This window comes from Teleopsis dalmanni, chromosome X (genome assembly GCF_002237135.1).
Source record: "Teleopsis dalmanni isolate 2A chromosome X, ASM223713v2, whole genome shotgun sequence".
NCBI classification, from domain to species: Eukaryota; Metazoa; Arthropoda; class Insecta; order Diptera; family Diopsidae; genus Teleopsis; species Teleopsis dalmanni.
Window position 1 is genome coordinate 16,793,747 of NC_051848.1, and position 22,249 is coordinate 16,815,995.

The 22,249-nt window shown below is 25.5% G+C and overlaps 1 protein-coding gene across 1 annotated transcript in view; it reads left to right on the forward strand.

The window, feature by feature from the left end:
- Nucleotides 1-16,696, forward strand: part of LOC119688203 (protein bunched, class 2/F/G isoform) — a 245,966-nt gene extending 229,270 nt beyond the window's left edge. Inside the window, exon 5 of the mRNA XM_038102886.1 lies at nucleotides 15,691-16,696. Within this exon, the coding sequence (XP_037958814.1) occupies nucleotides 15,691-16,128 (438 nt within the window). The 3' untranslated portion in view covers nucleotides 16,129-16,696. The remainder of the gene's footprint in view (nucleotides 1-15,690) is intronic.
- Nucleotides 16,697-22,249: the final 5,553 nt, after the last annotated feature.

Genomic DNA, 22,249 nt, shown 5'->3' on the forward strand with positions numbered 1-22,249 from the left:
TATTTATATAGAATTCATATGTATGTTTACTACCAGCAGTAGATGATGACAGAACTGAATGATAGTTAAAAGTGCATATATTTCAATTTATAAATTGTTTAATTTCTTTATTCATTTTTCAAATAATGTCACATATATATTTTCTATTAAGTATTACTTGCGACTAGTCTAAACATTTAAATTCATACATTAAAGCGATGTAAGACAAATAACAAAAATAAATGAGAATTTCCAAAAGAGAAAAAATTAGCGTTAATGAAGGTATATTAATCGCGTGTAAGACTTTTTCATTACAGTTGACCGACCATCATGGCATAATGTATAACCTCTTCGATTCTATTTGCAGATATATTCTTGTAGAATTGCTTTCATATGTTAATTTATAACGCACTGTATAACATATAGAATGAAGAGTGACGGGGTATCGCACCGATTCCCGGTGGGTAGTAGCTACTTTCGTTGCTGCCACATATACAACAAGCACTTGAACGTGTTTTTCGTGCTGAGTTTATTGAGCTTCGCTTTCGAACATGAATTTTCTCATTTTATGCACATTGTTCGGTTAATGCAATCTTCACAGTTTAATTATTTTGAGTTCAAATTGCAATACATACGTTCATTCATTCATTATCCTTGCAAATGCAAATTGATTCTTTTTTATTGAAAACTGAAAATTGAAAATTTCCAATTGTTTTGAGCCTCTTTGTGTAATGAGTAATGTGTCATGTGTAATTTTTGTGTAATCACTACTCCATATATTGCATATGTTGTGTGAATTTTCCTTTCCACTCAAATTGATTGATTCATTTTTATCGCTACTCTCTCTCTGAATTTGTGAATTTGCTCGGCATTTTTTGCTGTGTATTTTGGTTATAAAAGACTACAAACATTGCTGGCAGACAATCAGTCGCCATACAAACCTGCTACCAATAACAACAACGAAGTTCTTCATATCGTCTATAAAAACTAATTTGAAAGAAAGCACTATTCTGCAGAACTAAAATATTAAACAATTAATTCTTAAAAGTGATTTATGTAAAATTTTAGAGATTCTTCTTACACACATTATTGTAGAAGTAAAAAAATTTACTCATTGTTGTTTTGGTACTCAATCAAGTATTGTACAAAGCAAAAAAAAAAAACAAACTGTGCTCATTCCAATACATTGATATAAAGATTTGAGATACTTTTCATTAGTGTTAGTGCTGTACGGTGCCGATATATTTTAACAATACCAATTGCTGAAGCGATTTTAAAAATCAGTTATTGCTGAACTTTTGTAATAAGAAGAACACAAAAATTGTTTTGTTCTCAAAAAAAAAAATAATAATAAGAGATTTTATAAATATCTTTAATTTGAAAGTTATAAAAATTTACATGAAAAAAAAATATTCCAAGTGAAAATCTATCTTTCTTATAATATTAAACATTTTTTACTGTGATTATAATAAAATTCGTAATTAATCGTAATTAATCGTAATTAATCGTAATTAATCGTAATTAATACAAAAAATCTGAAAGCTAACCAGCAGCAAATTTCACTGAGAAAATTCGCAGTCAATAAAAATTTATGAAGCACACATATCAATTGTGAGACAGAAATTGCGAAAAGAAATCGGAGTTACGCAAACTATTGCAAATCAAGTTTAAACTTAAAACATTTCATAAAAATATCGAAACTTTTTATATTAAAAAGTTTTACATTACCAACCTATTTTATTCTTAATATATATAGTAATATAACTAAAGAAAAAACCAATCAATATGGTGAGCACAATGTCGATGCGTCAACCTGAAAATTGGCTCTATGAAATTTGGCAAAAAGGACAAGATAGTCCTTGCTATGTTATGGTGCCCAATGCAAAAGTATGTATACATAGTAATCATAATAATAATAATATAAATAATACTATTATTTTTTTATCAAACTAATATTATTGTGAGTTTAGGACCCCAAGGGTTCCTTCTATAGAGACACCTATAGAGAAAAGTAGAGGTTTTAGTGTTCTCAATTATTGTTCACTTACTATTCAAATCATTAGTTGCATTTTTGTTTAAAATTAGAAGTTATATGTATATATATGTACAACTATTAGGGCGTGTTCTTTTTGATACCAACGATTATTGTTAAAATACTGCCTTTTCTCGCCGCATATCTCAACTATTTTAATCAATATTTGAGAACAGATTTATTCGCCACCCACAAACAAAAAAGTGTTTAAATTACTTTAAATAATTATTTAATATATTTTACTTGTTAAATATTTAATTAATATAAAACATGAATTTGATGATTTTTTTTTAAATGTCATAACTTCAAAAATCACACAATGTATATACATACAAGAATAAATGTATGTTGTTAGTATAAATATGTAATAAAATAATAAGTTTAATAAGAAACACTGTTTGAATGTAATAAAATGTACATAAAAATGTTTTTATTAATATAATAATATATAGAAATAAAAGAAAAATTAAAGAAATAAAATTATAAAATAATATATATAAATAATAAATATAAAATGTACATAGAAATGTATTTATTAGTATGATAAGATATAGAAATAAAAGAAAAATTACAGAAATAAAACTATTAAATTTAAAAAGAAACATAATATAATAATTTATTAAAATTAAACAAGATAAAATTTGTATGTAATAATGTATAATCAAATTTTATAAAATGGCTAAAATAATAGTATATGATAATAATAATACAATATCTAAAGTAATAATGTAAAACCATATAAACATATAGTATGTATGAATATTGAGGAATTTGAACTACTACTACGCTTTTCTAGTCAAAACAGATTTCTTGTCATAGGACATAAAATTCTTAATTATAAATACATAATAAAATCATAAAAGAATAGCTTGTTTTATAACAGTTTATATTTTATGTATATGTGGTATAAAAATTTATATATATACACATATAAAGCAGTTTGTAATATAGCACATATACGCATTTTTCATATTACCTACCGTAGTCATTCAATTTTAAACAAACTTTCTTCCCCAGTCGTGTCTTTCAGTACTTCTGTTACTAATATTAGATATAGAATTATTTTTTTTAAAACCTTGATTTCATTTCTTTCTCAAAACAATAGTCGAAAATATCCATGTAATATTCATAACCACTTTTTTATATAACATATTTGTACCTGCATTCTTTAGTCCCAGTAAAGCACACAAGGCCTATATTTTAATTTCCGGTTTTTCAAATTCTTAAATGTAGAATGTAAATGTAGACTGAGAAGTTTTTACTGTTTACAACAAAAAGTTAATAATGCAGACAACAACAAATTCTTTCGTAATCGAATTTTTCAATAAGCTCGAGTTTTTAATTTTTTTAGCTGACATAAATTCAGGTAAAAAAAGTAAAAATATTAAAAATAGTTATGCAAGTTAATTTACTGATATAATATGCATAAAATGCATAACAAAACAATTTTTTGACAGTAGAGGAAATCATTCGATGTTAAAAATTGGCATACTTTTGCACAAAAAAAAAAAAAACAGTAACAATACCTGAATCTAGTTATATAAATAAATTAATTGGCTTTTATTCATTAAAGGTGCGAATTTTAATTGAAAATTGAGAAGTGTGAACTAATAATGTTTTTTTTTGATTTTGTTTTGTACAATCCAGTATACTTATAATTACTACTATTATATTCAGTTTTAACGTCTCTCCATGCCCCTTTCCACTCCCGGGTTGGAGTTTTAAATTCTATGAAAACAAGTACAAAATATGAACAAAACAAAATCTTTTTTTCTGATTAATTTCCATAAATCATTTAATGCTTATTATGGAGTTTCTCAAAATCAAGCCCAAAAGAATAATATATATTTTGAAGTACCTAAAAATAATGATAATCCTTTGTTTCTGGAGCTTTCTGTAGAACAAGCATCTATTAAGCGTTGTGCTATTAAAATTATTCCTACAATATGAACAATTTATCTTATATTATCTTATTCTCCAATACTGGTATTGTACTTTATATTGTACGTATGTGATATTATAAACATCGATCTATCAATCAAGACCCATAAATAACCCACAAATTAGTATGCTAATACATTAAATTTATTTGAAAATGTAATAAGATGTATTATTATAATATTTTATTATTATAAATAACATATATATATATATATATATACGTTAATATCTTCTGCATATAGAGCTCTACATAGTCTATGATGAAGTCTGTTAGTCATTGTAGTTTTTTAACTTTCATGCACTCACACCATAATTTTACCTGCATATCATATTCTGAAACTGAAGCCGCCGATTCACTAAAAATGCTGTGATATGCGTTACAGTACCATAGAAACAACAGCAATGGCACTCATTAAATATGTACATAAATGTATGTATTTGTATCTAGATATGTTGATATGTTGACAATAGAATGCAATATTTTTGAGTGATGTCATTTTCGCTACCTTTGAATGCATTGTCTGTATTAACATAAGAATTTACTAATATTGGGAAGCAAAGTAGAGCGCATGTATCTGCAAATATTACAACGAAATGAATCATCACCTCAATGTGAAGTACTTCAAAAATTGATTTTTATATTTCACTAGTTCGTCCTTTACTAATACCTGTTTTAATACTAGATACTTTTGTAGTGATAATAATTACTATATATTGGAAATGGACACGCTAATGAGAAAGAAGTTAATTGAAGAAAGATAACTAAGGGAATTTACATTATTTTGCATGAGTTGAATATTATTTATTATATATTCTATGCTTGAAATGTAATTAATTAAATCTTTTTAAAATAATAATAATAATAATAATTATAATAATATTAATAATAATAATAGTTTCAACAATTTTTTATAAAATTACTTTTGTATATTAATATAGTTTAGATATCTTTACATAAAGATTTATATTATGCGTCGAAATTTAGTTTTATTGTTGATATTCGTGTTCAATTTTATTATTTAAAATATCATTGAGAATGGCAAAGAAAATTTTACTAATGCCATTCAGTTTTGAAAATGAATGTCAACCGCTGTATAAGTATCTTTGAGATACTCGAACGGATATTATCGCCTATTTATTCAAAAAGACATATCCTCCCACGTAGGCCTGTAACGACTTACTATGAATACTGCTAACAACAACAACTAATGCAGACAGACTATGTAATCTTAATGACAGCAGCAAATATATTACGAAATGTTTTTAAAAAATGTACTATTAAAAATTAATATTTAAGAGAATAACTAATTGGCGGCTACGAACTCGCAAAACTGCAGACATAAATGAAGCACGCACTTAGCAACAACGTAAAATATATTTTTATTATCTCAATAAAATTGCAGCTGAAACGAAAAAAGCTCATAGTAAACTGAACTGAACTGAACTAAACTGAAGGTTACGCGAATGAATGAAATGCGAAAACGCACTAAATATATAGAAATCTTATATACTAAATATCATAATCAGTCTTAAGAGTCTTAAGTTGACTATGAATGCATTTATGCTATTGATAGTTTGCGGTTGCTACCTACCTACCTACGCTCTACATAGACACAACAACTATAGTTAATTCTTTACCTGTCCAATAGATACTATATACACCATATACCATATTATGACATTAGATAACAAATTCCCTTAACGGGATGCGTAGTCTGGAGCCTAGAATTTAGAGTCTAGACAATATCGTCGAAATATTAGTTGTTCTTAAAAATCAATTAAAAACGAGCAATTATATTTTATGTAATATTAGTTTTTAACTTCTTGAGTGTCTTATGTCTAACGTGTGTCGTCTTATTTAAATTTAAAATGGTTTTCGATTTTACTGTAATTAGTATTTGCAGACATTTAAGTGCAACATTAAAAGTACTGTGGACGGACGAGTAGGCAACGCACTCACTATTGCGTATATTGAAATCTAAATTGAATTGCACACAAATTCTGTGCAGTTACGTTAGAATGTTAGAATGTCAGATACTAGATACTATATACTGAATACTGAATACTGAATACTGACTGCATACACATTTGATTGATGTAACAGCAATAACAGAAACAAATGGACACTACATGTGTCGTTGCTGTCTTATGTGCGAGTATCTTAGAAAGTGTGAGATGCTTTTTTAGCTGACTGACTGACTGGCTGACTGGCTGGCTGACTGTATTCGGTGAAGGAGAAACGCCTATCTATCTAGGTATATGTTGCACCTGTTATATGACATTTGTTGTGTTTTGATGCTAATTGCTTCTTGCTTTTCGAAAATGTTTTTACATTGTATTTACACTTTTGTGTAATAATAAGTTGAATGGATATTTGTGCAATTAATTGGAATTTTATTATCACACAAAAATAAATGCAACTCTCGACGTATCTCATCTTGCTTTTGTTCGTTTAAAATTAAAATCTTTTTAATAAAATATTTTTTTTATTTTCATAAAAAAGTGTGCTTTTCTGAATGTTTTTTTTTTCTGTTCAAATTTTTTATATTAAGTCAGAATTCTACCAGAGCACGACTATAAAGCTTAGAACTTGTAAATTTTGTGGGAAAATAATGAGACTGCTAAAGAAGAGAGAAATAGTCTAAAACCATGAAGGGGACAGAATAGATGTTTGGGTCGCAGTGCAATATTCCACAACTAAACAAAAAAGTTTTATAAAAGTGATGATATATTACTCCCGAATTTTTGAAAAATTGGATTTTCATATTTGTGGAGGATAATAAGATGAAATCCTGAAATTAAATAAAGCGATATGAATTATTTACTATAATGTTTTGCTTATTAAAACTTATTCTATTATAAGTTATATGTGATATATATCAAACTAAGCACAACTATTAGGTTGTAAATTGCATAGATGTTTTTAATATAAGGATTTCTCTAAATGAAGGCAAAAGCGAATTTGCCGAAAATAAAAGTTTAAATCCTAAAAAACAATACTGATTTTAAAACTATTAGTGTTAGAATTTAAATACACGAAAAATTGTTATTTCTTATAATATAATATTTCTTATTACCATTAAAATTATTCACTTAAAATTATATTATATATATGTCCATAAAATAAGTGACTGCGGTTTCATGTTTATCCTGGAAATAAATGTCTGTTAATAAACTACTTTATTAAACAAAAGGGATCAGAATAATTGCAATTAATGTATTAAATAAAATTATCTGATCAAAAATAATGAAAATCCTAAAATAGAATAAAAATTAATAATTATTGTTTTTTTTTTAAGATTGTATGTGTCTTCAAAAAGAAAAAACTAATATATAAATATAAATATTTAATTTTTCATAACATAATAATTTTTTTGTTATTAAGTTTCTTTCATATAAACACTAATGGTATAATACTCAATTACTCAATTAATTTTTGTTCCAAAATACGTACAAAAATTTTATGGAAAATTATAGAAAATTTTAAATTTAAAAATTTGTATTTTTATAGATATTTGGCAAAATTCCCAAAAATTATTTTTAAACAAAAAGTTATTCTTAAAATGCTCTTTGAATATTTTTCTTTTTATTTATATTGAATATTTTTTTGTGTGAAAATCTTACTCATTGTTAGTTTTTTTTTTTTTTTTGTGTAAATTTTTTTTTATAATATATTTTCTTTTTTTATAATTATAAAATGTTTGTTAATTAAAAAAAAATTAAAATTAAATTAAAAAACAACCACGACATTAAATTTAAATAAATATCGGACACACACCCATCTTCAAATCCTACAAAATTATTCAAAAAGTAAAAAACAAAAACCTTCGAAAAACATTAATGATAACATTAAAAAGACATATATATACTTTTATAAAAAAAAAGGCAATATTTAACAAAAATTTACAATGTTTTTCGGCATTTTTTGGCCTCTTTATCAAGCCATTTTTTATATTTTTTTATTTGTTTCTGACTTGGCAAGCAATTTTTTTTTAGTACAGTTATGATTTTTTTTTTTTGATACCCTATTAAAAGATATTACTGAATATATGGTGGGTACCATAAAAACTTACAATTTTTATGACTTATTTTCTTTTGTCATATAATATGCATATATGTTTTTAAAATTCTTTTGTGTATAAATTATATATGCACATGATGTGAAAGTGACATATTACCGTATGTAGCGTATCAATGTTTAATATTTTTACTTCAATTTGCTGATATAATTTTATGTTATTGCTTTTTTGCTCGTCGTCGTAGTATATAGTATAATCCTACGTCGTCGAGCAATTTTTACTTCTTCCATTTTAGGCACTTGATTTTATTATTAACTTTTTTCGACGTGTTTTTATTTTTAATTTTATCAAAAAAAAAAAACAAAATCAAAAAATAATAATGAATCCAAAAAAAATTAATCTTTATAAATTTTATTTTGTTATTATGATTTGCATTTTTTTGCTGTTTATTATTGTTATTTTATAGTATTTTCTTTGATATTTCATTTACCAGATTGAACTGGATATGGTGGCTGCTTTCAATTTATTTATAGCACACTTTATATTATTAAATTTTTTTATCAATTTATTTTTTATTAATGTTTTTTTTATTAATTATTTTTTTATTAATTTCTTTTATTAAATTTTTTAACATTATATATTTTGTATACATCATTGGACAAATTTTATTTTTTATTTTTTTTTGTTTAAATTTTTGATTATTTTTTTTACTTGTTTGTCGGTAAGTTTTTAGGCAAAAAGTTCAAATAATTTCTTTATATTATATATTGTATATAAACTTAAAATAATCACCTCAAAATTTGAGTATAATGAAAATAATAATGTCAAAATATCCTAGTACATGCAATTTTTATATACATACATATATATTAACGTGGTGTTTCCTAACCAATTCCTTTTCTCTACGAGACGAAAAACATAATAGTTCCATTTGTTAATAATTGTTGTGATCTTGTATGGCTGCGTGCCAAAATAAAGTAATAAAAAAAAAAACGAAACGAAAAAAACCATAATCTAAATTCTTTATTTTAATGGCACTATAGGTCAGATATATGTACATTGACTTGCCTATAGATCTAGCATAACATAGTTATACAAATGTGTGTGAGTATCTGCGCGTTTTTTATTTAAGAATTGTATAAGATTTGATCATCAAGGAATTTAGAGCCAAAATCCCTGTCCTCTATACATTCTTTTACTATAACTAATAATAAAAATATTATTTTTTTTTGCAAGTTTTTAACCGCAATTTCTGCAATGTAGTAACGTAAAAGTGCAATAAACTGCTATACAATGTCCTATTTTTGATTCAAACTGTCGGTCTTTTCGGCTGTCTTGACTGACTGTCTGTCTGTGCATTTACAACGTTGTTTTAATCGGATTGCCTTACTTTTGAATCAATATTTAGCATGTGCTGCTCCTGTTATCTTTAATATTTATTATAATTTTACACTGTCGTAAATGAAAAACACGGAGTGAAATTTAAAAAAAACTGTAAAAGTAAAAATGAAAAAATATTTAATCAGAAGAAGTCATTTACTGGCCGGCGTGCCTGCCGCCTTATTGGTATAGCTAGACTATTCTGTCAGTCAGTTTTTTCAGTGTTGACTGTAAGATATTTATAGCCTGCAAATGTTACAAAGCCTACAAGAGATAGTCATAACGATTCACAGTCTGAACGTAGATACTTTTTGTTCTTTGCACTTATAGTTTGCATTACTGAACTGTTTTATGCATGTCAATTGTCTATCTGCATACGTGCCGGTTGTGTGGCACATGTTCATAATCAATTTTAACCACAGAACACAAAAGAGTAGTAAAAGCAACCTTAACAACCTTAAGATTGCCATCAACAACATCCATAGATAGTCATAGTTCTGCTAGTGTTACCCCAGAAATTTCTTCTACTTACTACTTTCTATTCCATGTTGCGTTGTTTGGGTCAATTGCCTCTTTGGAAACATTTTTTTTCTTTTTTTTTCTATTAAGTAAAATTTATATATCATAATTATTTTGTTTGTGCTCCATTATATTTTATTTTAATATTTTCCTCGCCGCTATATGCGTCTCACAAAATTAAATCAGGTCATAATTTAAAAATACGAAAAAAAAAATATTTTTATACACAAAGAAATCAAAATATAAATAAATTTTATTTTTCTTCAAATATAAAAGAAATTTTACAACAATGACACACACACACAACAGTTTCAGATGACTTCCATACCCAAAATCAGTAAGAGTAAATTTTTGATTCTGTTGAAATATTTTTAGAATTCAATTTTTTTTGAATGAAGATTAGCAACAAATATCACTTATTTGTCATAAGTCAGCTGTTGCTTTCATATGACTACCGATCAGGACTTACACCTACATAGGTATCTAAACGCCGCAAACCTTCACATTTAAATTTTAATGAAAAAATATAGAACAGAAATTAAAAATAACATGAAAGAAAAATTTCTTTGATTTCTGAAACATGACGTGTGTTCCATTTGTACTATTTGTACTATAAAGCTTTAGACACCTTTCGGCACCTATCGGCTTGACATCATTTTCAAACTGTCAAGATAAGAAGAAAGTATTTTTACTAAAAAAATAACAAAAACTTTTTTTTTTTTGAAAGAAATTAGTTGTTATAAATTTATTAGTCATCCATATCTGCTGCTTACGAAATGCTATAGTCTCCCTTGGTCTTACTAAAAGTACTCTTTTTATACAATATAAAGAATGTCGAAAGAATGTTTACAACTTAATAAAATACTATAAATTAAATCTTATAAATGAAAAATAAAGTCAGGAATATGAATAGAAATAAACAGAGTACCAGCTCCCAACGGAGCGGAGCACTGCGACCATGGTTGATCCTTTGTGCAGCAACAGACCTTAAGCCATCGGCCGTTGAGGACCTCCTAGTGTCAGAAGAGGAGAGTAGTTCTCGACCCAGTGACCACCTTCTAGCCCAGACCAAGGCTTGGGCGTCACAGACCATATGACTGGAAATCTCGCCTGCTTCTAGGGAGAGTCGACTATCTATCACTTCGGACAGACCCATTTTGTTAAGTAAATTTTTCATTTATCTTCCATCCAAATTAATACTTCTAATAACTAAACTGTTTCTGGTTACAATAATATAAAGATTTAAACGTGTGTGATATCAAAAATTTATGATAGTTGTGCTCAGATATTTATTAGCCGCTTTAATATTTCAAATTTAATATTTAATATTGTAACATCTGCTATCGTTTGAAGTTAAACATTAAACATTTTGTAGTAAAATATTTCGTCAACATTATTTACGTGTTATTCGACATGAAGCTCACTTATGTACATGATTTGTACATAAAAATACCATAAAAATCATTTTCAAAAGAAAAAACATCTGAATTATCTATAAAAATTAAAGAAAAGTCATGCAGGTACATTACCAGGTATATCGCTCACGTCAGTCTATGTGAATCACAAAATGTTTTTAAGTCGTCATAAACCAAATTACTAAAAATATATAACAACCATTTGGAGTTGTCTGTCGTCTTCGTATATCTTTTGCCTATATAAAATTATGTCTATTAATTTGTGGTATTCCTATTGATTCCTATGATTTTGGATTTTATCACGAACTTAGATTGATTTTCTGTGAATTGTTGTGGGACGTTTTGGGACATTTTGAGACACACTTACTGTTGGTCTGTCATTTCTGCAATTAATTGCAAAGTAAAACTTTAAATGTGAGTTTTTTATGTATTTTGTATAAAAATGAATAAATTTTTATTTGTTTTTTATATATTAAACATTTTTATCTAACTTTGTTTTGCTTGTATGAGACAGGAAGGAATTTAACGAAAAAAGGACTTATGAATAATTTTTACAATGCATGCGCCGGCGTCATTATAACACACGCCATCTGCTTCAATTAGTCAGACCTATAACCAAAGGTTATAGGTGTATTCCTAGAACTATTTCAACTATGAAATCATGTAGGAATAAATAGGAAGCTACGCCTTTCACGCCTTTTCACCGCTTTTTGCTCTATTCAGAAGGTTTTCCATGGCGCAATAAATTAAGCTAATTTTTCTACTTATTTGCCGTTTCGATTTACTGCTGGTAAATATCCTTTGATAGTGTAAAACAAAAAGTAAATACTGTACATTTTTATATGAGTTAAATTTCCTCTCTCGTGCAACAACGTTAATTGTTTGTTTATGTTTTCGGTGCTTGTGAACCAATGCCATTCAATGCCATTTGGCCATTTGCATTATTTTTTAATAAGTGTTCAGGGACCGAATGACTCAGCGGAAATTTTAATTTGAAATGAATAGCAGTCACAGCAGTAGTAACTGTCTGCAGGCTTCTACCCATACATACCTATATATAGTATATTATATGTGAATAAGTTAGTATTTGTAACTAATGTATGAAAGTTACTAGAACTATGTAAGAAGTTCTAAGTTTGAATTTTTTGTTACAAAGTGTGTTTACCTTAGAGGGGTTATATATAAAACCAAATATCGAACATATTCAGACTAAAGTATCAATACTGAAACTTCCAATATATGTACTCTGAAATGATCTAATAAACTATACTTTTTAACTCACTTTAAAAAATTAAAAAAAAAATTTTAGATCTCTAGATTTCTTTTTCTCTTTTTAGAATACTATCTTTGTTTTTAAAGTTTTGCCTCTTTTATTCATAAAGTTATATTTTTTTTAAGATCTTGTCTTTTTAGTTTTCTAGAGATCTTAACCTTTTTCTTCAATTTCTTGTCCTTCAAGAGTTTTGTCTCTTTTTATTTATGCCTCCGTTAAAAGTGTTCTTCCTCATTTTAGGATTTTGTTTTAGGTTAGGTTTTATTTCCTTCTTTCAGTGTTTAGAGATCGTAAATCGATGTTTGAGCCCAAAATCTAATTATATCAACTAATATTTAATCATATCTATTATTGTTACTGTTGTTGTAGAGTTTTAAACCATGAACCATTTTGAAGATAGTTAATAAAAGAAATTATTTTTTTTAATCAAATAATTTCGACATTCCATAAATTGAAGTTAATTTGTCATTTTTCTAAATTTTATTATTGATATTATTTAATATTTTATTTTAAGTATAATTATTTTTTTATAATAATTGCGTTTTGGATTAGTATATGCAACAGAACACTATTGTTTTTGATTATCTTCGTTTATACCATATACGTATATATATATGTTTACAAGTATAATAGAATATAGGTATGTCGCTTTGCACTTGAAACGTCAGTTCTTAATGGTTTGGTTATTCACGTTTATTGGGTTCTTCATGTGAATTGAGAACTGCATTTTACATATTTGTATGTACATACATATTTATTAAGTTATTAAGTTCACTTGGAACATTTCGTCAAATTCTCAATATTAAATAGATATTATTTCTATATGTTATTTTAAATAGTGTGAAATATGAGTTGTTTACAACATATCGTGTTTCCAATCCATGTCTCAGTAAGAGCGTCAGAATAAATCGCATAGTACATCAGTGTAAAATGCGATTCTGTCATTACAGTAAATAAAAAATTAAAAAATATAAACATATCAAGTGTCTCATATAGAAAAAAATATATTTTCAGTGTAAATTTTCAAATTTTCTAAAAATAATTTATGCATACATATGAAGTTCCATTCCATTCCTATGGAAGACTGCTTAAGCGACATATGGGTGTGATGAAAAGTAACTTTGGGACGTAGATTTCCCATATTTGTGTGAATTCTATATAGAGAATGTTAAATAAATTTTTTCAAATATTTTGTGTTGAAAAAAAATATATTTCGTATTAAAATATTACTATCTTGACCAAGCTACTTTGCTAAAATGTTAATTGTTTGCTATATATGCTAAGTATCTGCAATTTAAGTTACTGCAGAAACTACCATCCGAATTATAAAAATTCTTATAGAAACGTTAACTATTTTTTTTATATAAAGTTTAATTAAATGTCAACAAAAATATATGTTTAAATTAATATATTTAAATTAGTATCTTTATGTTAAAAATAAATTTATTTGATGATCTTCTTATGTGTGTACTTATTCTTTGAAAAAGAATAGAAACATTTAATAAATCTTCACTATCAGCAGTTACTATGTTTTCATGTCTAAATTTTAAACATTTTTTTCGTTTTTGTGCTCTAAAAAAAATTAACAAATTAGATTATTTAATTTATTGCTAATTTATTTGTTTATAAAATCTTCATTATTTTAATTTGCAAATAAAGAAATACAAAACAAATTTTTTTTTATTTTCATATCAACACCAACCAGCCACACTTGAAAAGTCCATTTTTAATTTTAACATTATTCTGTTTAATTTATTAACATTTAATTATATTCTTTTTATTATTTATTTATTTCATTTCCACAAATTTGTAGATGTACTTGTATATTTATTTTATTTAATTTATTTACATATTTACGTATATGAGCAGGAAAGTTGTTAAATAAACAACGAAGGCACGGTCGGTCGGCTGTATGTTTATATGTGGGGGCACATGTGCGTTTGTTTAGCTACTTTTTTAATATTCAATTAACGCATTCATGTTAAAAAATAACAAAAGACAATATATATACATATATATGTATATAAATATGTGTTAAAATTGTTTAATATTTTTAAAAGTGTTTCACTTTTTGTCAATCAAAAATCCATATTTACGAAATTTTTTTCCTCATTTTGATAATATTTTTATGAAATAATTTTCTTATATTTAAAAGATATATTTTATTCATATATATTTATTAAAATCATTTAGGAATTTTAAATATGTTTATTTGTATTTTATATAATTTTCTTTATATATTATTTATTTAAATTTATAAAAATTAATACTCATGAAGGTTTTATTTCTTAATAAAATATTTTAGAATACAATAGTTTATATAAATACATATTAAATTTATCTTTTTTTTTTTATTTGGATCAGATATTTCATATTTTCAATTTAGTTTTCGATTTTCAGTTGGATATGGTTAAAGTCTAAATTCGTATGTCAGAATCCACACTTCCACCTTTGATGCTGCAAATACACAGGACTCCTTCATTATATTACGTTAGGACTCCTCATAAGATATACTGCCTTCTAGTGATTAGTAATTCATGTTCAAATTCTAATTAAAGAAAAACTTACATGACTTCAACAAATTCATTTTCCTTGAGAATTTCGTCACGCTTCTGATATTAGTTTTTGATACTTATTCGGGTTCCACGCAAAAGGATTTTGTAAGAATAGTAACCTACTTAGATCTAGGTTTCTAAACAAAATAGGAGAAACTGATACTTGTTCGTTTTCTTTCTGGCAGATGTCGCAAATATCATCACTTAGAAATTGAAGTATTTCGGTTAAGCCTATTTCTTTCAGAAAATGACCTAAAACTCTATATAAAAAAAATGTTCCACAAACTTTTAACATTACACAAAAATTTTTTTTATAGGGAAAATAGGTATGAATAGTAATGATGAATACTTGAAATTAAATTACATATTAAACTGAAATTTCTTTTGATGTTTCATTCAGGATCGTTCAAAGAATCACAGTCATTACAAAGTAAAAGTACCTCCAACACTAACTCAAATACCACAAGTACTTATGTTTATAATGATTTTTATAGTTCATTTTTTTAATAATATATTTGATATGTATTTAAGTAAATGTTTAAACATCCTTTAATATCTCTTCATTTCTTATTTTCAGGATCTCGTCAAATCCCATTTGATGATAGCTGTTCGCGAGGAGGTCGAAGTCCTCAAGGAGAAAATCTCTGAACTAATGGACAAGATCAATCAGCTCGAGGTTGAGAACAGTATTTTAAAGGCAAACTTATCGCAAGAAACATTAGCACAATTGCAAATGCAGGCAAAGCTACAAATTGCTGGCAATAATGCCGCAGCGGCGGCCGCAGCAGCTGCAGCTGCTGCATCTGTTGTTAGTGGCACTCAAATGCAACAACAGCAAACAGCGGTCGCAGGAGGCATGGCAACAGCAGTGCCAACAGTTGGACAACAAACCATAAATGTTGCTTCAACACAATTAGTTGAGAATATAATTTTGCAACAGCAGCAGCAGCAGCAACAACAACAACAGCAGCAGCAGCAGCAGCAACAGACCACCATCAATGGACCAATGATGTAAACTGTCGATTGTGGTGCGCATAGAAAATCAAAGCAAAACAACAAGAAATGGTTTTGAACAACTTTTCAAATATTAATTTAATTAATTTAACCAAAAAATCAAACAAAAAAAAACAAAATTTTCAGAATCTCTACTACAATTAAGCGAAGAAGAAGCATTGGAAAGAAGAAAAAGAAAACAAAAAAAATATTTATTCCAATATTTTTTAAAATTTTATTTTTAGATAAATGTGTGTGCCGCCTGTCGTTTGTTACGGCCTAAAAACTGTAATTATTTAACAATAGTTTGTTTTTTGATATATTTTTCAATCCAAAATTATAAGAAACTATAAGTAATTTTTTGAGTTAAAAAAGAGAATTCTTTTTTCATTCTCTTTTCTATTTTCTCAAAATCATCTCAACAACAAGAGTCACACACATTTGTCAAGCAAAAATCCAACAAAATTTATGTTAAACTTTTATTTTGGTAAAAAATAAATTTAAATGTTTGCACAATAAATTATGAACTTAATAGATATATTACATTATCATTAACAACAACAACAACAACCAAAACCAAAACAAAAGCAATTATTTAAAGAAAAAAAAATTGTAGTTAGTACTGAGATTTGTGTGTTAAATCAATTAAAAATATATTTAAACTGCTACTAAGTAAACATGTTGCTAAAGATTTAGCAACACTCACAGCAAGCAACATCTGTACGTAGATGAGTTCATTTTGTAAAAACATATTATGCAGAATGAGTATAAGTTTGCGCTGCAAAATAAAAGATAAAGATAATAGAAAAGCGTAGCTGTGTAGCTGTATTTTTAAAGCAGCTTTGGCTAATTAAACTTCTTAAAGTCTTATGTTGCAGCAACATTTTGTTGTTGTCTACGCCACATAAGTATTAATGCAAATTGTTGTTGCAACATGACTACAAATTTTTTGTGATTTATTTTTAATTAATTAAAAAATTAAAGAATTAAAAAAAAAACTAATTAAAATAATATATGAAAAACTAAGGAGCATAAAGAACTCCCGCTGCTAACTGTTAAATACTGCATCTTTAACAAATACACATACATATAATGTATATGCGTGCATATATACAAGATTATATACAAATGAGCATTCACATAAAAGCAATGTAATATGTGACAAATAACTAAGCAAACGAAGTTGCAAAAAGATACAATATCAAATGTTTTGTTAGTATTTTTTTATTATTTTTTATTATTATTTTTTATTATATATTTTATATAATTTATGTACACACACACAACATACACAGTTTTATTATATATAAAAACATAATTTATTATATAAAAAAAAATTTTTTATACATAAATCATTTTCAATTTACGCAAATTCATATTACAATAAATCCATTATTTTATATATATGTATGTAATAAAAGAATTTAGTGTAAAAATAAAAAAAGATGAAATACAAATTTAAAAGAAGTTTTTTTTTGTTACGCATTGAAAACATTAAAGGCATGGAGAATTGTAAAATAATTTATGAAAATTATTGAATATGGTTGAATGGATATGGTTGAATATTGATATTAATTTGGAATTTGAAATTAAAAATTAAAAATTAAAAATTAAAAATTGCAGTAAAGAAATTGCAATCAATTACAAAGCATTATTATTTTTATGTAAAAAAAAGTATATGCAAAAAAGATTATTGTAAAAAAATGTATAAAACTTATATACAAAAAGTGATTATCATATTAGTTAAATTAATATTCATATATTTTATTCATCAAGTTAAAAAATTAACATTAATTATGATTATAATATAAAAATACTACAAACAAAAGAATATAAATGTGATTATTTGCTGCATAAAAAGTAAAATAAAAATGTAAATTTGAAAAATATAAATAAAATTATCATTAAAGAATTATCATAAAAAGAACCAGGATGCATAATATAACAATTGAAAATTGGCAAACAAAAAAAAAAAACACAGAAAACTAAGCATTACATATTCATATATAAATACATATATATACGTATATATAAATATGTGTAAAAATACGTATTTATGTGTGTATAAAATTAGCATATGGCACTTGCTATATATGCATTAAATTTTGTGTAAACAAAAGTATAAACAATATTTAAAAACAAAAATTAACTAAATAATAAAATGTTTAAATTCCAAAATAATTTTTTTATATACAGAAATATAATTTTTTTAAAATAATATTTTTGCTTAGCATATATATTTTAAATTAATTATAACTATAATTATAATTATGATAATAATATAAACAAAAATGACTATGTAAAATATAGAACACTCCCTATCCTCCTACACATACTCATGAATAATAATTATAATATTATGTATGCAAAGAAAAAGAAACTAACAAGTATTTGCGTAAATCAATATAAATTCTTAGAGGTTTTTCAATATAATTTTTGAAAAGCAGTATATGTGTAAATATAAATAAAAATAAGTATGACATTATAACAATTCAGCATGGTTTATTGCTTACAAATCGAACAATTATTAACTGTTATACATAAGTTGTAATCGTTAGTGTTATATGCTATATGCTAGCATTTATAATAGTTTTTGGTGTTTGCATAAATTTGCATAACAGTTCAACAGTACAGTACATATAAAAAGAAGTGTAGCAAAATTGAAGAAGAAGAAAAAAATTAAAGTAAATGAGAATTAAATAAATACAAATATTTTTTGTAAGTTATATTATTTTGTGATTTTTAGATTTTAGTTATTTTTAACAAAATCACATCCGAAAATATTAAAAATTTAAATTGAAAATCTTTTTGATATAATTTAAAAACTGTTGAATTAATAATAATAATAATAATAATAAAATGTTACCTTTCTTGAAACTAACATTTTCTGCGTAAACTGAACTGCAAAAAACTGAATTGCAAAAACAAAATTATTAAAAAATAATTGTAGCATGCAACAAATCATGCTTTTAATAATATGAAGTATATTTTTTTCTATTGTTTAAAATCTATATTTTATATATTAACAAAAGAGGAGAAAACTAACATCTAACATTGAAGAGTTCACTACTTCACTACTATACTGTTACGCTTGATTTATTTACGTTATTTATCATTTCAAAAAATTATTCATTCTTCTACATCTACATTTTTAAAATAATATCTCAACACAAAATCTTGTCGAATATATCTTGAATATATATCTACAACTACTGCAATAACAATAAAAATCAGAAAAAAGTAAAGAATATTTTGTTAAGAAAATCTGTAAAGAAGATGTATTACTACGTATCAGTTAAAATTATAGTTTGTTGAGTTATTTGTATGGGATAAAATATAAATATAATAAACTAAATTATAAATATCATATATATAGACAACAAAAAATATATCAACAAACTATAGCTTTAAATAATATACATACAACATTTCTTCCTTTTTTAAATATAACAAAAAATCTCCACAGAAATCTTATAACAGAACAGAACAGAACAGATCTTCTTAACTTGATATTTTTAACTTGGTTACTTTTTTATGATTTTCTATTGTTTATATAGTTGTACTTACATATAGTGAGTCTTCAAGGTATATTTAGCGAGTTATATGTACATACGGCGAAACGTATGATTTACACAAAATATATAATTTTATATTAACAAACTTGAGAAGAAAACAAGCACGATTGCTTAAACATTTATAGTAAATGTTTTGTCCATAAAATAGTTATAATTTTTAAGTTTAATTTAAGTTTTTATGCATAAAAATGTGAAAACATGCAATAAAAATTTTCAATTAAAAAACTGTTAGAGAATTACACAATAAAATTCAATTAAAAGAAATGTTTGTTATATATATATATATATATAAAATAATAAAACAATAAAACAATCCTGTAGAGACTCTAATTGTCTAAGGATATCGGCACTCACTTACGTGCCAAGCGAATAATGACAAGATTCTTTCATATATATATATGTATGTATATATGTATATGCATATATATATATATATAAATAAAAGCTGTATGTACTACCATTTGACAGTTTGTTTGTTACTATATGTCTTTTTCTAATATAAACATTTATTAAGTCAACATATCGTACAAAGCTATGCAGTTCAAGCTCCTTCTATAAATGGACCCTAAATCCTTTTGTAGGCTGTGCTGTGCCTGCGCCTGTGCCTGTGCGTGTGCTAACATTTAAGTACTTGAAAAAAAAAGTACGGTCAGTTGGACGTACTTGAGTGTTGTACATTTTGTGTCGATATCGACTTAATAATTTGTTAAGAATTAATCACTTGGATATGTATTTGTGTGCATCGCTGTAAATTGAATTGTGCGTGTGTTTGTTTGTATGATTGCTGCAAGTGAATGGATTTGTTAGTGTATTTTATAGTGCCAACTTTTCAGTTTATTGCTTACAAATGATATACGCAAGGGGACTTCCAGAATATTGTTGTCATGTGGTTGCTGCTCGTTGAATATATGTATAACATCAAATATAAAATATCAAATATCAAATATAAAAGAAAAAACAAAAAACAAAATTTTAAAACAAATTTAATATCAAAATAAACTGAAAGTCTTCTATATCATATATCATTTGACGGTATTTAAACTGCATTATTTATAGCATTATTATTAAAGATATTTTTTTTATACATTGACATTAACCTTATCATTAATATTAATATAAACATTATTATTATAATTACTATTAATTTGAATGCAAATTAATAAGTATACCTTAGGGAAGTATGTGTGAATGAGTACAAATAAACAGACAGACGGTTAAGCATACAGCAATTGCCTTATTATATACCGAAAAAATCTTGCAACCTACAGCGTTGAGTACAAATATCTTATATCTATCATCTATAACTGGCACTGTTACATTGACATTGGAACCAATAATAAAAAATTGTATTAAATATTATTTTTCAAGCATTATTTATTACCTATATACTTCATAATATTATAAACAATAAGAATCGATGATAAAATAATTAATTTATATTGATTGTGGATGCCGTATTTGTAATAAATAAAAGACAAAGTCATTGATAACTTTGTTAAATTTTATAATTTTTTTCTTAAATATAGTTAAATTTTTTTTTTATTATAATTATTATTTATTCCTAATTACTAGATTTATGATTTATATATAAGCAAATATGAAATGACGACAACAACAATTGTAAGCACTACTATACATTATTATTACATAAATATAAATAAATATAAATAAAAGTAATAAATTTTAAAAGAAAAACTAAAAGAATTGTTTTTTTTTCTTAAATAAAAATTTTAAATTACATTCTGTGTAAAAAGTATCCGAAGTTTATATGTTTTAAGAAATGTGTGTGTACTTTTCAAAAAGTCGGGGTAGCACTATACTTTATAACTACGCAATATATGAATACAATTTATAGCGCAATATTTTCATACAAGGATCACTGCTGTTGCCTCTTCAATTATACTTGTGAATGTTCCGTGATGCAGCAATCGAAAGTTGAGCACGATTGGTTACGCTCAGGGACCGAAAATATTAGTTATTTCAAGAATTAAAAACAAAAGCAGGAACAAACAGTTGTATAAACATATATATAACTATATAGTAATCATTCTAACAACTTTCATCTGTAATATTTGCATACATCTTATATATGAGCGTTTTAAAATAAAACTCATGTTGTCTTTTAATTTTTCACGCAGAAATAGCTCTTTCATTCTGCTTTTTATTTACAAACCCACAAATAAGTGTTATTTTTACCTTAAAAATATAAAAATCAAAAATAACTCTTATTTTTCAAAAAAAAATACAACTCACACTGGCCTGGCTGATATTGGTAGTTGTTTTTGTAATTTCATACAAAATGTATTATAGACATGGAGTTTATTTTTTATTCTATTGTATATAAATTGAGGGAGGCCAAGGTTCACACTGGACTATAGTGCCAAATAAAACGAAAAAGAAGAAATATATAAATTGTGAAGAGCTGAATTCAACCAAAATTTTTTTGATGGAGCGTTAAATTTGGGACTACATAGATTCTCTTACACACGTATTATTGGTGAATGTAAGTATATACGCGGTGTGATTAAAAACGAAACTTTAAATCTCACGTCCTATACCTTGTTTATG